Genomic DNA, 12,300 nt, shown 5'->3' on the forward strand with positions numbered 1-12,300 from the left:
TGGGGCTGAGGGATTACAATGAAGTCCTGTAATCTACTCTAATTACATATCTGGTCGCTGACTTGACAAATGTAGGCGCCAAGGGATTTACAGTGAAAGACATCTCAAGGGTTAACAGCACAACTCCCAACTTTTTGAGATAGGAATGAGGGACATCTATCAGTAAAGGTATGCAGGTAAAGGACACACCCCCTGCCACACCCCCTTAAAGGAGAATTGTACAAAAGAACAAGATTGGTTAAACCCACAAGTGCATTTATTCCCACTACTATTCCTTTATATTGACTTTTGGAATTCACAAATGCAGCAATTTAGGAATCAGATGAAAGGTTTAGCGCTGGAAAACACTTTCTGATAGATAAAAAGTGCATTTTATATACATCTATATAAATCAGACCAAAATGAGGGACAAATGAGGAGGAAAGAGGGACATTGCTCCAAATCAGGGACAGTCCCTCGAAACCAGGGACAGTTGGGAGCTATGAAACAGGCCTACAGAATCTATACATTTGCTTTTCAAAGGCCTGGCCTATCAGATCCTTCACTGAAAACATGCTTGTTTAGCTCATTCAGTTACTGGGGAAGAGTTGAAGAAAGGAGAGAGTAGATGTGGCACTATACTTTTAAAATTAATTACAAAATTAATAAAAAAAAAAAAAAAAAAAATACTACGAAAAAATGTATAAAATAAAAAGGTAATAAAGACAGGGATGGTAGATGTTGTCACCGTGCTTAAAAATCTAATGTGGTACCAAAACATCTATAAAAGTGAATCCCTTGTATGTATGCGGCCTTATGTGAAAAAGGGCGACAGATACATAATACCACAATAGTGTGAATTATAATGCCAACTTATCACAAAGTGAAAAAATTATAACCTAATGTCCAAATATACCATGTGTCAAATATATGAAAAAAAATAAATAAACACACACACCTTATGTGCCGCTATTCCTACCTAAATCAATATGTATAAAAAATTCATACAGGAATTGCTTTAAACAAATACTTGAGCAAACCAATAAATATACATGTATATAAAAATAAATCAACACAATGTGACATTCAAATAAAATGAATTAAGAAGCTAAATGTGACAGTCAAATTAAAATTGACATATAGTAAAAGTCCCACTTAGAAGTAGAGAAAAGTGGCTGGTGCAGAAAGATTATTTATGTTTTTCTTTAAAAAACCGAAGACTTCTGCCGATGCGATTTTCAGTGAATAGTAATGTGATTACCCTCACCAGAAATCTTACCCCTATTGGGGTGGATAAGCCTCCACAGTATGAGCCACTGTGCTGCTCTCTGGCATTAGCTGGTGTTGTCCTAGGAGACGCTTGCTCATTCAATGATGTTACATCCGCGTTATTATGTATGGTGAAGAAAAGAATACATCCATGGTGTAGTACGTATTGGTAATGAATTTATTGAAAAGAAATCTACTTACATCACATTAAGCATAAATCGCTGTTTAAAAATACCGCCGGCCGCTGCCGTCTGTATGGAAGGTGCACGCTGTATGGCTATTCCCTATGCGTTTCGTCACATGGACATCATCTGGATGGGTTATATTAGGTAGAGGCAGCTCATACTACTGATACACCTGCTCTATCCATAGCGCAATCTCCTCTCTCTCTTTTTACTAGGGAAGAGTTACTAAAACTGAAGAGTGCAAAATCAGCTTCCAGGTTTTAGGATCGGTTTACACTGGTCCTACATACGCTCCGACATCGAGAGCACCAGTCGCATGACATGTCAAAATCAATGGTTCCCTATGAGAGGCGTCTTAACTGGTCCGACTTGTGGTATGCAACTTGGGCTCTGAGGATCTTGAAGGTTAAAAAAAAAAAAGGACAATGTCAATTAGTTAAGAGTTTGGGATGGAGTTTGGGGTATGACTTGGGTCATTACCCTTTGGAGGTGGGGGGTGGACGGAGGTGGGCGAAGGGGAGAGAGGAGAGGAAGAACTATTAATATCTGCTGTGGGCTATCACTCCTTCCCTTTTTCTTTTTTTTTGCCTCTTCCCTGTAGGATGGAGGTGATAGTTAATACTTAATTACTTTTATTTTGTTATTATTATCATAGTTGATTGTGCTACCATGGAAAATGTCTTTCCTTTCTCTTGGCTGTTTTTTGTTTTGTTTTTTTCAGTTTTTTTGTTTTTTTTTCTTCTAAAAAAACAAAACACAAAAAAATTGTGTTTGACCCCCCCCCCAAGACCTGGTATGGCTTTTGAGGGGCAACCCCAGGCCAAAAAAATACAAAAAAGGCATTGGGTCCTCCACAAAATCCATATCAGACCCTTATCCAAGCATGCAGCCTGGCAGTTCAGCAAAGGGGGGGGGGGGGGAACGAGTGACCATACCAGGCTACATGCCCTAAACATAGAGGGAGTGCTTAGGCTCAGCCCCCCACCCCAAAGCACTGTGCCCCAATGTTGATGGAGACAATGGCCTCTTCCCAACAGCCCTGTGCAGTGGTTGTGGTGGTCTGCAGGCAGGGGGGCTTATCAAAATCTGGAAGCCCTCTTTAAGAAAGTGGGCCCCCAGATCCCGGACCCACCTATGTGAATGCATATGAGGTACATTGTACCCCAACCCGAATGAGTAAAATTGAGGTTATCAGTTCCTCTATATACCACTGCCGGCGCTGCCCCTCATATCTAGGTGTACAGGGGGGCTGCTCGGGACCAGGCTGCAATTGTGATGGGCTAACAGAGTGAAAAGTGTTATATGCAGTTTATGCTGTATCTCAAAAACTAGAGCAGATATGGAAAAATTGGTTTAAATTTTAGAATCAGTGCAGGGCCATCTTTAACGCGGGGCAAAAGTGGCAGCCATTGTTTTTGGGGTTCCCAAAGCAGCTGCCCCTTGAGCCCCTTGTCATTAGGAGTCTGGGACCAGTGGCGGTGGGAGCAGGGAGAAGCAAGAGCCTGGGAGGGAGAAGAGCTCCCTGACCACTGGACATGTGAGGAGCAGCAGGTGAAGCAAACCCGACGTGGTGGCGCCACACAGAGGCTGGATTCCTTCTACCTTCTCTCCACTCCCAGCTCCGACAGTGGCCCAGAGGACAGGCTGATTGAGGGTCTCGAGGACTGACGGGAGATGCAGGCAACCAGGGACTGCTACCCAGGACAGTCCACAGTCTATGACAGAAAAAAGGATCCACTGGAAGGGGCAGAACACCCCTATCCTCACCACCCAGAAGGAGAAGGGTCCAGCCTGCTGCTGGCCAGCCTGAACATCCTATTGAAGGTACCAGGCATCACACACAACTACCCACAGAAGGGACTGCAGACAGGGCTAGGGGTCCCTCTCTCTCATCCACCTCACCCCTCTCTCGCCCCCTATTCTCACTCTTACCCACTCATCCCTCTCTCTCTTCCCCGCTCTCTCTTTCTCACCCCCCTCCCTGTTTCATCCCAACCTTTCACCCCTCTCTCACTGCCAATCCCCTCTCACCCCCCTCTCTCTCTCACCCCGTCTCTCTCTCACACCCCTCTGTCACACCACTCTCACCCCTTCTCTTTCACCATGCTGCCTCTCTCTCTCTCTCACCCCCTCTATCTCTAACCCTCTTTCCTTCACCCACTCACCCTCTCTCTCTCATCCCTCCCCCACATAGCATGCAGGCAGGGGGAACTGAGTTGACACTGACTGACAGTTGACAGCAAGTGAGTGCCACTGATCACATCCACCCCAAGCACTGCCACACATCCCACCCCCTTCTCCTCCCCAAGCTCTGCCACTGATCCCACCCCCCCAGCACTGATCACACCCTCTAATCCCCCCTTACCACTGCCACTGATACCATTCCACCCCCCTCAGCACCACTGCCACTGATCACCCCCCCTCCCACCCCCAGCAACCAATAGGTGAGCAGTAATGATGTACAGAAACCTCTAGCAGCAATCAGCAAGCAGAAATGATGTAACCTCTAGCAACTAATCAGTGAGTGGTAATGTTATGCTTTACCTCTGGCAACCTGATTTTGAGCGTAGCTGCTATTTATTGTACTGTAGGTCTCAAAGCAGGTGGAGAGTGAAATTGCATGTGGGGGGGGGGGGGGGGGCTCAAAGAATATGTTTGCCCGGGATCCAATCGATATTAAAGATGGCCCTGAATCAGCGGGTGAAATCTACCCAGTATCAGGTCTACTGTACGAGGCACCAAAATGTGTTATTTCTGGAGTCAAAGGATATAATTTAGTGTTTTTTTTTTTTTTAAAGTCAGCAGCTACAAACACGGTAGCTGCTGACTTTTAATAAGGACACTTAGCCAGCGATATCGCCCCCCCCCCCCCCCCCCCAGGCCAATATGTCCATCGGATCGGCTGTCGGCGCCGCTTTCTTAATGAAGAGAAACAGGCAGTGGAGCCTTGCGGCTTTCCTACTGTGCAAGCACGAGTCGCGCAGCGCTTTGTGAACGGCCAGAGCGGTTGTTTTCTGGGACACACACATGTCCCAGAAGGCGACGGGGGCTGCAGAATAGGAAGAGGCAGATTAGGAAAACTGCCTAGCAACAGGGGTTTCAGGTAAATTAAAATAATTTTTTTTTTTAAGAATATTAATGCTATTTTTTATTTTAGGGTGGCCCTCCGCTTTAGGCATCCTTACATGAAAAATGACAGATCTACAGATAGATATACAGATCTGAGCAGATGGCTGCGGTTCTTCCATGTCTTCTTGTGTCTCTATGGTGTGGTCACCAAGTTACCATGAAACACTCACACTGAATGGAAGGGAGGAGGGAGGAGGGACAGTGAATGGAAGGGAAGGAGGGACAGTGAATGGAGGGAGGGACATCCCTGGCACACAAGGTTTGCCTCTCTCAGGCTGCTGTAGGGCGGTGACGTCAGAGGTCAGCTGATCACCGACGATCAGTTCCCCCGGCATCATTCTCCAGCAGCCGCCAGTGTGGGGGAGAGAGAGGGCACGTCGGCCGATCCGTGGGTGGTCTGTGATTGACATCGGGGCTGTGATCTGATCGTGCGCAGAAGGTAAACTTCTTCATTCTTCCTCTGATCTCCTGCGCAGCCTGTGCTCTGATTTCTCCCGGGTCACAATCCCATCTGATGATACATCATGTCTAATCTGATACATTGTATCCCTCATCCCTCTCTGTAGAAGACACGATGATCTGTGAGCTGAGCTGGGATGTGTTTTGGACACATTGTGACATGTTTGTGTAATCAAAACTTTTTTTTGTATTTGTTTGTGTAGAATAGGGATTGGTTTTAGCTGACTATACAATGCACAGTCTCCTTTTAGATCCACCAACTGGCATTTGATTGAAGTGATAGGAATGTGTGAGTTTATCATCAAAGTGGAACATCACCTTAAAAGGAAGGTTACTTTTTCCTCCTCCTCCTCCCCCTCCCCCCTCCCTTCTTCAATATTTTGGAATCCCCCCCCCAGCAGGTATTCAGTTTTGATAGGTACCCTCTCTCACTCCTATTTGGATCGCTTGGCCACATGTGTCAAACACAGGCCATTTCATTTGGCCCTCGCACCCGGTGGCAGCTGGTGCCCCCCCCCCCCGCTCAATCGTCAGCCCACCAGCCCCCGCACTTACCCCATCTAGGCCGTGGGCAACGTGCTTCCTCCTCGACAGCTTCACCCTGCATCTTCTCCTCCTTGCCATCATGGCGGCTTTCCCTGTTTCTTCTCCTCCAATACAATCGCTTCTCTCCTCAGCCAATCGGGTCTCAGGACTTGCTTCCTGATTGGCCGGGAGGAGAGGAGAATCAGGAGGACAATATTGAATATTCTTTATTGTCACACAACCGGGTGGGCTCAGGGCTCAGTGCTGCTCTGCGCCCCGAGCCCACTCTTGTCTGAAGCCAATTAGAGCCTCTAATCGCGTGCTTCAAAAAAAAAAGAAAAACCCATTGGAATCCAGCACCCTGCATGTAGATTAGTGGGGGCGGCGACCCTGCATTACGGGCTATCACTGCTCGCACTTCTCCTGCTGCTGAGGCACACCCCCCCTCATCTCTGCCCCCCACCTTGTTTCGGCAGCGAGAGAACAGAACTCCTCCTACAGATCCTGCACCTCAGAACCTCTTATCTACGCCTTCCCTGGTCTCAGCATTCAGCTGACTCCAGCCCTCATCTGGTCCTCCAGACCCTGCACTTTCCAGCTCAGCCTTTAGCTTCTTCTTTGGCAGCAGGGAGTATCACTGTGATGTAAGGGAGGGTGGGGTGACTCTTGACTTCTGATGGTGGGTTGGCTCTTGATATCTGATGTAAGGTGTTGGTGGGGGGGGGGAGCTCTGGACATCTAGTCTTAGGCTGGTTCACACCTATGCGAATTGGATGCAAGAAAACCAATTCACATGCCAGGAGATTGTGACGGACTCTCTATGGAGCCGGTTCGAATATCTCCGGTGTGTCTTTGGCTCAGTTTCAGGGCCAATTTCAGCCAAAAATCCATCCCTAATTATTCCCTGCAACTCTCAGGGACGCACTGGACCCCTTGCTGCGAGCCGCTCAGAGGTGTGAACCCAGCCTCACAGATACAACCGGCCCTTTGAGGGCAACCATCATACTGATGCGGTCTGTGGTGAAATCGAGTTTGACACCTCTGACCTAGGCGATCCAGGAGAACTTTTGTTCCCTTTGCCCCCCAGCACATTTTGCAGATGCTACAAGGCTGCAGGTCAATTCAGAAAGCACAGAATGACTCGCACATGTGCAGCGGGGAGCCGGCTGTGAGCCAATAGGAAGTCACAGCCAGCTTTCCACACTCAAGATGGACTTAACTTGATTTAAATCAAATCCACCCTGTTTGAAGCCATTTACTGTTGACTGTCTCGCTACATCTGTTGGTAGTTTATTCCAATCATCAACTACCCATTCAGTAAAATAAGGTTTTCTAAGATTCGTTTTGAACTTTGCTCCAATAAATATGTCCTTGTGGGTTTAAGACTACTTTTAAGCAGGATTTGCATTGCCATAAACGTGTGTAGAATGGAAATTCTGCTTGAAGTGGCAAATCAACTACTGGCAAGATCAACTCTTAATAAAACCTTGTTCCAGTGGGGGCAATGCGGAAAGCAAAAACTGCTAGGACTTAAAAAGCCAGCCAGCTTCCTGATGATGTCTACGATGAAGATGGCGGTGCAGGGCCCAGCTTAGGTGGTATTTGGACACCTGTGGGTTCACTGGGCCAGTGTGTATGCTATTTGCGTTCAGCTCCGCAGACCAGGTAAGAGGGGGTTAAGAGGAAAATTAATGAGGGGTGAAGTTCCTCTTTAAAGCGGTGTTCAGCCACAAATTTCTTTTCTTTTTTTTTTTTTTTTTTTTTTAAAGTCAGCAGCTACAAACACTGTCGCTGCTAACTTTTAATAAGGACATTTGCCTGTCCAGTGAGCCCACGATTTCAGCCCCCCGAGGCCAATCCATCCATCGAATCGGCTGCCGGCGCCTCCATCTTAACAAAGGGAAACGGGCAGTGAAGCCTTGCAACTTCACTGCCCGTTTCCTACTGCACACGCGCTTTGTGAATGGCCCCGTTGTTTTCTGGGACACACACACATGTCCCAGAAGGCAACGGGGCCACTCGCTAAAGAGGAGGAAGCCCAGTGGAATAGGAAGAGGCAGATTAGGAAGACTGCCTAGCAACAGGGGTTTCAAGTAAGTTAAAAGGAAAAAATTTTTTTAAATGTTTTATTTTTTAAGAATATTAATGCAATGTTTTATTTTAGGGTGCCCCTCCGCTTTAAAGTCAAACTCAATTCCAAAAATTTAGTTTTTTTCACTTACAATGCAAATGTCCTGTTACTTTTCTGAGGTTGCTTTTCACAAGAACCATTTGGAAGGCCATATAGGCTAAAGGAAATGGAGTTGAGCTGATTTTTACAGGAAAAAAATCAAGATTTGCATGCAACTCCAACTGCTAATCTCAAGATCTTCTGATCAGTTTGATATTTTTGAGGCTTTTATGGATTCGGTGCAAAGATATTAAAACACTGGTTTTCTCAGGTGCCATCCTTTGAAGAGATGGACAGTCAAAAATGTTGTATTTTTTTATTGCTTATTTGATTAAATGTGTTGTATTGACGTTTTTTTTTTTTTTTTTTTTTTCTGCAGGTTTCTCAGACTTCTTAAAGAAGAAACAGCAACTACAATTCTTGAGAATGTGGACATTGTATTAATTAGATGAATCAGTGTTTTACCGGACAATGGCTACCTAAAGCGAGCCTGATTATGGGAACATAAGAACAGATTATTGCATCATTTCGTGTGCAATATGATTTTATTTGCAGCTGGTTTTATTCTTGAAGTGCATATTTACAGCTGGATGAAACTACGAGGTTGCCCTTTAAGGCCACCTCAACACCTGGCTTTGTCACCATGTAGCCTATGAAGTTTACTGATTGGCAAAATAAAGATTGTCTATTATATCAGGACATATCTGCGGTAAAGGTATGGAGGTCCATGTTTCACGTGTGGCACCCTTTGCCAGTAATGGAGACATCACGCCTTTACAAACTGGTTCTGCAAGGAGAAGGTCATATACACAAGACGGCTCCTACAGCGATCTCTCAAGTGAGTCCTCTACAAGGCGGACCAGTTCTCAAGTTAGGCCATATTCTCATAGTCACAAAAATTTGTCTGGTACAACAGGACACAATCAAGATAATCCATACATTCCTCTGAGTGACAGCAATCTTAGGTGGGGTGTCATTCCTCAAGAGCTGCAGTCGAGACTTCTCGACTTGAAAGACTACAAGTCTAGGACCCATGCTATCGAGGAACTCAAATATCTCATCCAACGCCATGATTTTAGTTCTGTTTCCCATTCAGATGTGGTTGGCTTTATTAGCTTCTTGTGCACACTGCTCGATGATAGCAACTTTACTGTCGTCTTAGTCACATTGGATGTTTTGAACTGCTTTGTTTTAAATCTTGGCCAAGGAGTCAAACAGTTTCTCAAACCAGTCATAGCCTCAACAGTCAAAATCCTTGGAGATGGCAAGATCACAGTTAAACAGGAGTACATGAAAATATACATGAGACTAATGAAAGTGGTTGGACCATACCAAGTATTAACTGTCTTGCTTGAAAATCTGAAGCACAAGAACTCTAGGGTAAGGGAAGAAGTAGTAAATATTTGCATTGTTTCCCTATTGACGTATCCCAGTGAAGACTTCAATTTGCCATTTTTAGCTTGCGAAATTGCGCCGTGTTTAATAGATAGTAAGAGGCGAGTCCGCCATGCTGCTTTGGAGGCCTTTGCTGTATTGGCGGCCTCTATGGGTCCAGGAAAAAGTAGTCTGCTCAAAGCCGTTGATGAAGTTGAGCTACAGGAAAACGGTGAAGGACTAATGAATGCTGTGCAGGCCAGGTTGGCACGGAAAACTCTTCCCAGAATTTCCCCACAAGGTTTGATAGAGTACGCTCTTCCATTCCCGTCATCGGCTCACATCCGAGGGACTCATCATTTGCCGGGAGCTGACACAGACTGGCTTTTGACAGGAAACAGAGTACAGAGTGGGCATTATCAAACAAGTGATCACAATGGTAGAGGAGTTATCCCTCACATTGATCCCTTAGGTCGAAGAATGTTAAGTGCTGGCAAAGGAAAAAATAAGTTCCCTTGGGAAAATCCGGGCCCTGGAGTCGCAGATGTGTTTCCAGGAACTCACAACATCGATCAGGTACTTTTTTTTTTTTTTTTTTTTTTTTTTTCCCACATGTTTTCCCACATGTTCAGTTCATGTTTTCTCCCAGTTGGTTTCATTCATTTGGAATGCATCACGCAACACCTTGAGTGAGTGCGTGACATGTGCCAGTCATTAGTTTAGAAAACTAAAAAACAGAAACGTATTAAATTGAAAGCTTATACAATTTGCTGTAATAAAAATATTTCAAAATCCAAGTAGAACTAAACCCATGACTGAATTGCCAACTGTTAAATTTGCTTGTGCTTTCAACTGCAATGTCAAACCGTGAAATGGCTGGTGTCAAAACAGAGGCTAAGATGGAATCTTCCTTGGCTGAAGGATAGAAGCGTTTACTTCTGCTTTAGGTTTGAAGATAGTTTGAAAGTTAAATCCTCGTTGTCTTTCTGTAAACTTAAGAGACCGGTGGTTCCCAGGCTCAGTCCTCAATTACCCCCAACAGGTCAAGTTTTAGGCTCCATTCACACTTGTGCAACTTGCCATGCAACTTTGGACATCAGTGTAACATGACATATTGTACCCCATGTTTTCCAGTGATAACCATTCGTATATAGCAGCCACTTCAAAGTAGTTCATGCACTACTTTGGTCCGACTTTCATGTAACTTGAGGGCCATAGATCTCAATTTTAACCCTCAAAAGTTGCATGAAAGTCGTACCTGTTCAAAGTTGCGTCAAAGTTTTACCAAAAGTTGTAGTCCAAAGTCGGCGCATTAGAGTCGTACAAATGTGAATGGAGCCTTAAAGCTTTCCTTCATCTTACACATGTGCGTCAATCATTTATTGCTGCTTACCAATTCTAACGTGATGGCTGCATTTTTATTATATATATATACGGTATATATATATAAATTTTTTTTTTTTCAAAAGAGCAAGTATTACTTCAGTGGTGTCTAGCTTCCAGGGGCATCAGCTAGGTATGGTAAAAGTTGGGTCCAAGTTGTGCCAATGTAACTATGTATAATATATCCGTGCCTGGAGGTATTTTTTAAATATACCATTGGAAGTGTTTTGTGGTCTCTGTTTGGTACGTTCCAAAAAAATACTGACGATAAGTTCCTATGCCCACTGTGTATCAGTTACATTATTGTTCCTAGTGCTTTCTGTGAATTTCAAAACCGTTCCCCTATGTTATGGAGAAGAGAAGGGGGAGGAGGTGTTTTTATATCTTGTTCAAGGGGAACAACACTGCTTCTCCATTGATACAGTATGGTGAATGTACATTGTCAAAGTCAGGTGGCATGTTACTAGCAAGATCATCATAAGATAGTAAATGTGTTATTGGCAAGATAATCCCAGGCAGGAATTGTTTGTAGCAGGATGATCCTAGGACGGGAAGCGAGTTACTGGTGGGATCACTGTAGGATGGGAGGCGAGTTACTGGTGGGATGATCCTTGGAATATCCACCAGGACAAGAAAAGTGTTATTGGCAGAATCGCCATGTCACCACCACATCTAAGAACTAGTAGGCTTGGGTATATTACATTTTTTGTACTTGGCTTTAGATAAACCAATAAGACAGATTGTTTTTCCATTAAATTATTTGCCACAGATCCATAACCTGTTTCTATAGACTGTGTTTGTTTTTTTTTTTTGTTTTTTTATTATTATTATTTTTTTTTTTTTTTTTTTTTGTGTGTGTGTCAGTTTTATGATATTACAGAACTCTCCATTATACCTTCCATATAACTTTTTTTTTTTTTTTTTTTTTTTTTAAATCTATCCCCTTTTGTGTTGTAATTTGCCACCTAGAAATAATGGTTACCAGATCCTTTGCTCAGTAAAGCTATGTCCATGAAGTCATGTCACACCAGCATTATTCTGCAGCTAATTTTAGTCTGTGTTTTATTGCTCTCTCTGTCTATTCTCAGAAGTAAAATGCTCACACAGTGTTTTTAAATGCTTGAGCAGCAGGAACCCAGAATCTGCCTAGTTTTATAACAAGAAAATAATTAAGGCATTAAAACCCAAGGATTTGTTTTAAACTTTGCAAGAGTGTAGTAGGGGTCTATTTATTGTCTGTAACCTCTTAAAGCAGGGGTGTCCAAACTTTTTTCAAAGAGGGCCAGATTTGATGAAGTGAATATGCGCCAGGGCTGACCATTTTGCCTGACATTCTTTGAACCATTAAAATTCGGTCTAAGTGTGTTTGGTCGAGCACTAATACACGGCCCAACAAGAATTCTCTTGCCTTTGTGGCTGTGTGTGGTGAAGAGATGAACTCGGGCATATTATGTGGATATACCGTATTGGCGTATAACACCACCTTCACTTTAAGAGGGAAGTTTCAGGAAAACAACCTTCAAATTTTAAATAAAGAACTGTGGAGCAAAATAAGGGTCAGTGCCCATCTGCAGCGCCCACCATTGCCAGGAATGCAGCCCCACAACTGCTAGGAATGCATTCACCATTTGCCATAAATGCAGCCTTGGGGGGGGGGGGGGGGCAGGACAAGCGCCAAAGAGATCCTACAGGAGAATCTTCTGTTTACACAGCGGCCTCTTTAATAGAAAGTCCCGCCTCCTTTGATGGACAGAACAGTCGTCCAATGGCAGTGCCGGAGACACGACTTCCTACTACAGAGGCTGCCGTGTAAACGGGAAATACTAA

The 12,300-nt window shown here is 44.3% G+C and overlaps 1 protein-coding gene across 1 annotated transcript in view; it reads left to right on the forward strand.

Moving 5' to 3' along the window:
• Positions 1-4,854: 4,854 nt before the first annotated feature.
• TOGARAM1 (TOG array regulator of axonemal microtubules 1) overlaps positions 4,855-12,300 on the forward strand; it is a 91,702-nt gene continuing 84,256 nt past the window's right edge. The window contains exons 1-2 of the mRNA XM_077463569.1: positions 4,855-5,001; positions 8,096-9,666. Of these exons, the coding sequence (XP_077319695.1) occupies positions 8,434-9,666 (1,233 nt within the window). The 5' untranslated portion in view covers positions 4,855-5,001; positions 8,096-8,433. The remainder of the gene's footprint in view (positions 5,002-8,095; positions 9,667-12,300) is intronic.

Source organism: Lithobates pipiens, unplaced genomic scaffold (assembly GCF_037356315.1).
Source record: "Lithobates pipiens isolate NorthernLeopardFrog02 unplaced genomic scaffold, aLitPip1_a1.2 Scaffold_30, whole genome shotgun sequence".
In the NCBI taxonomy this organism is placed as follows: Eukaryota; Metazoa; Chordata; class Amphibia; order Anura; family Ranidae; genus Lithobates; species Lithobates pipiens.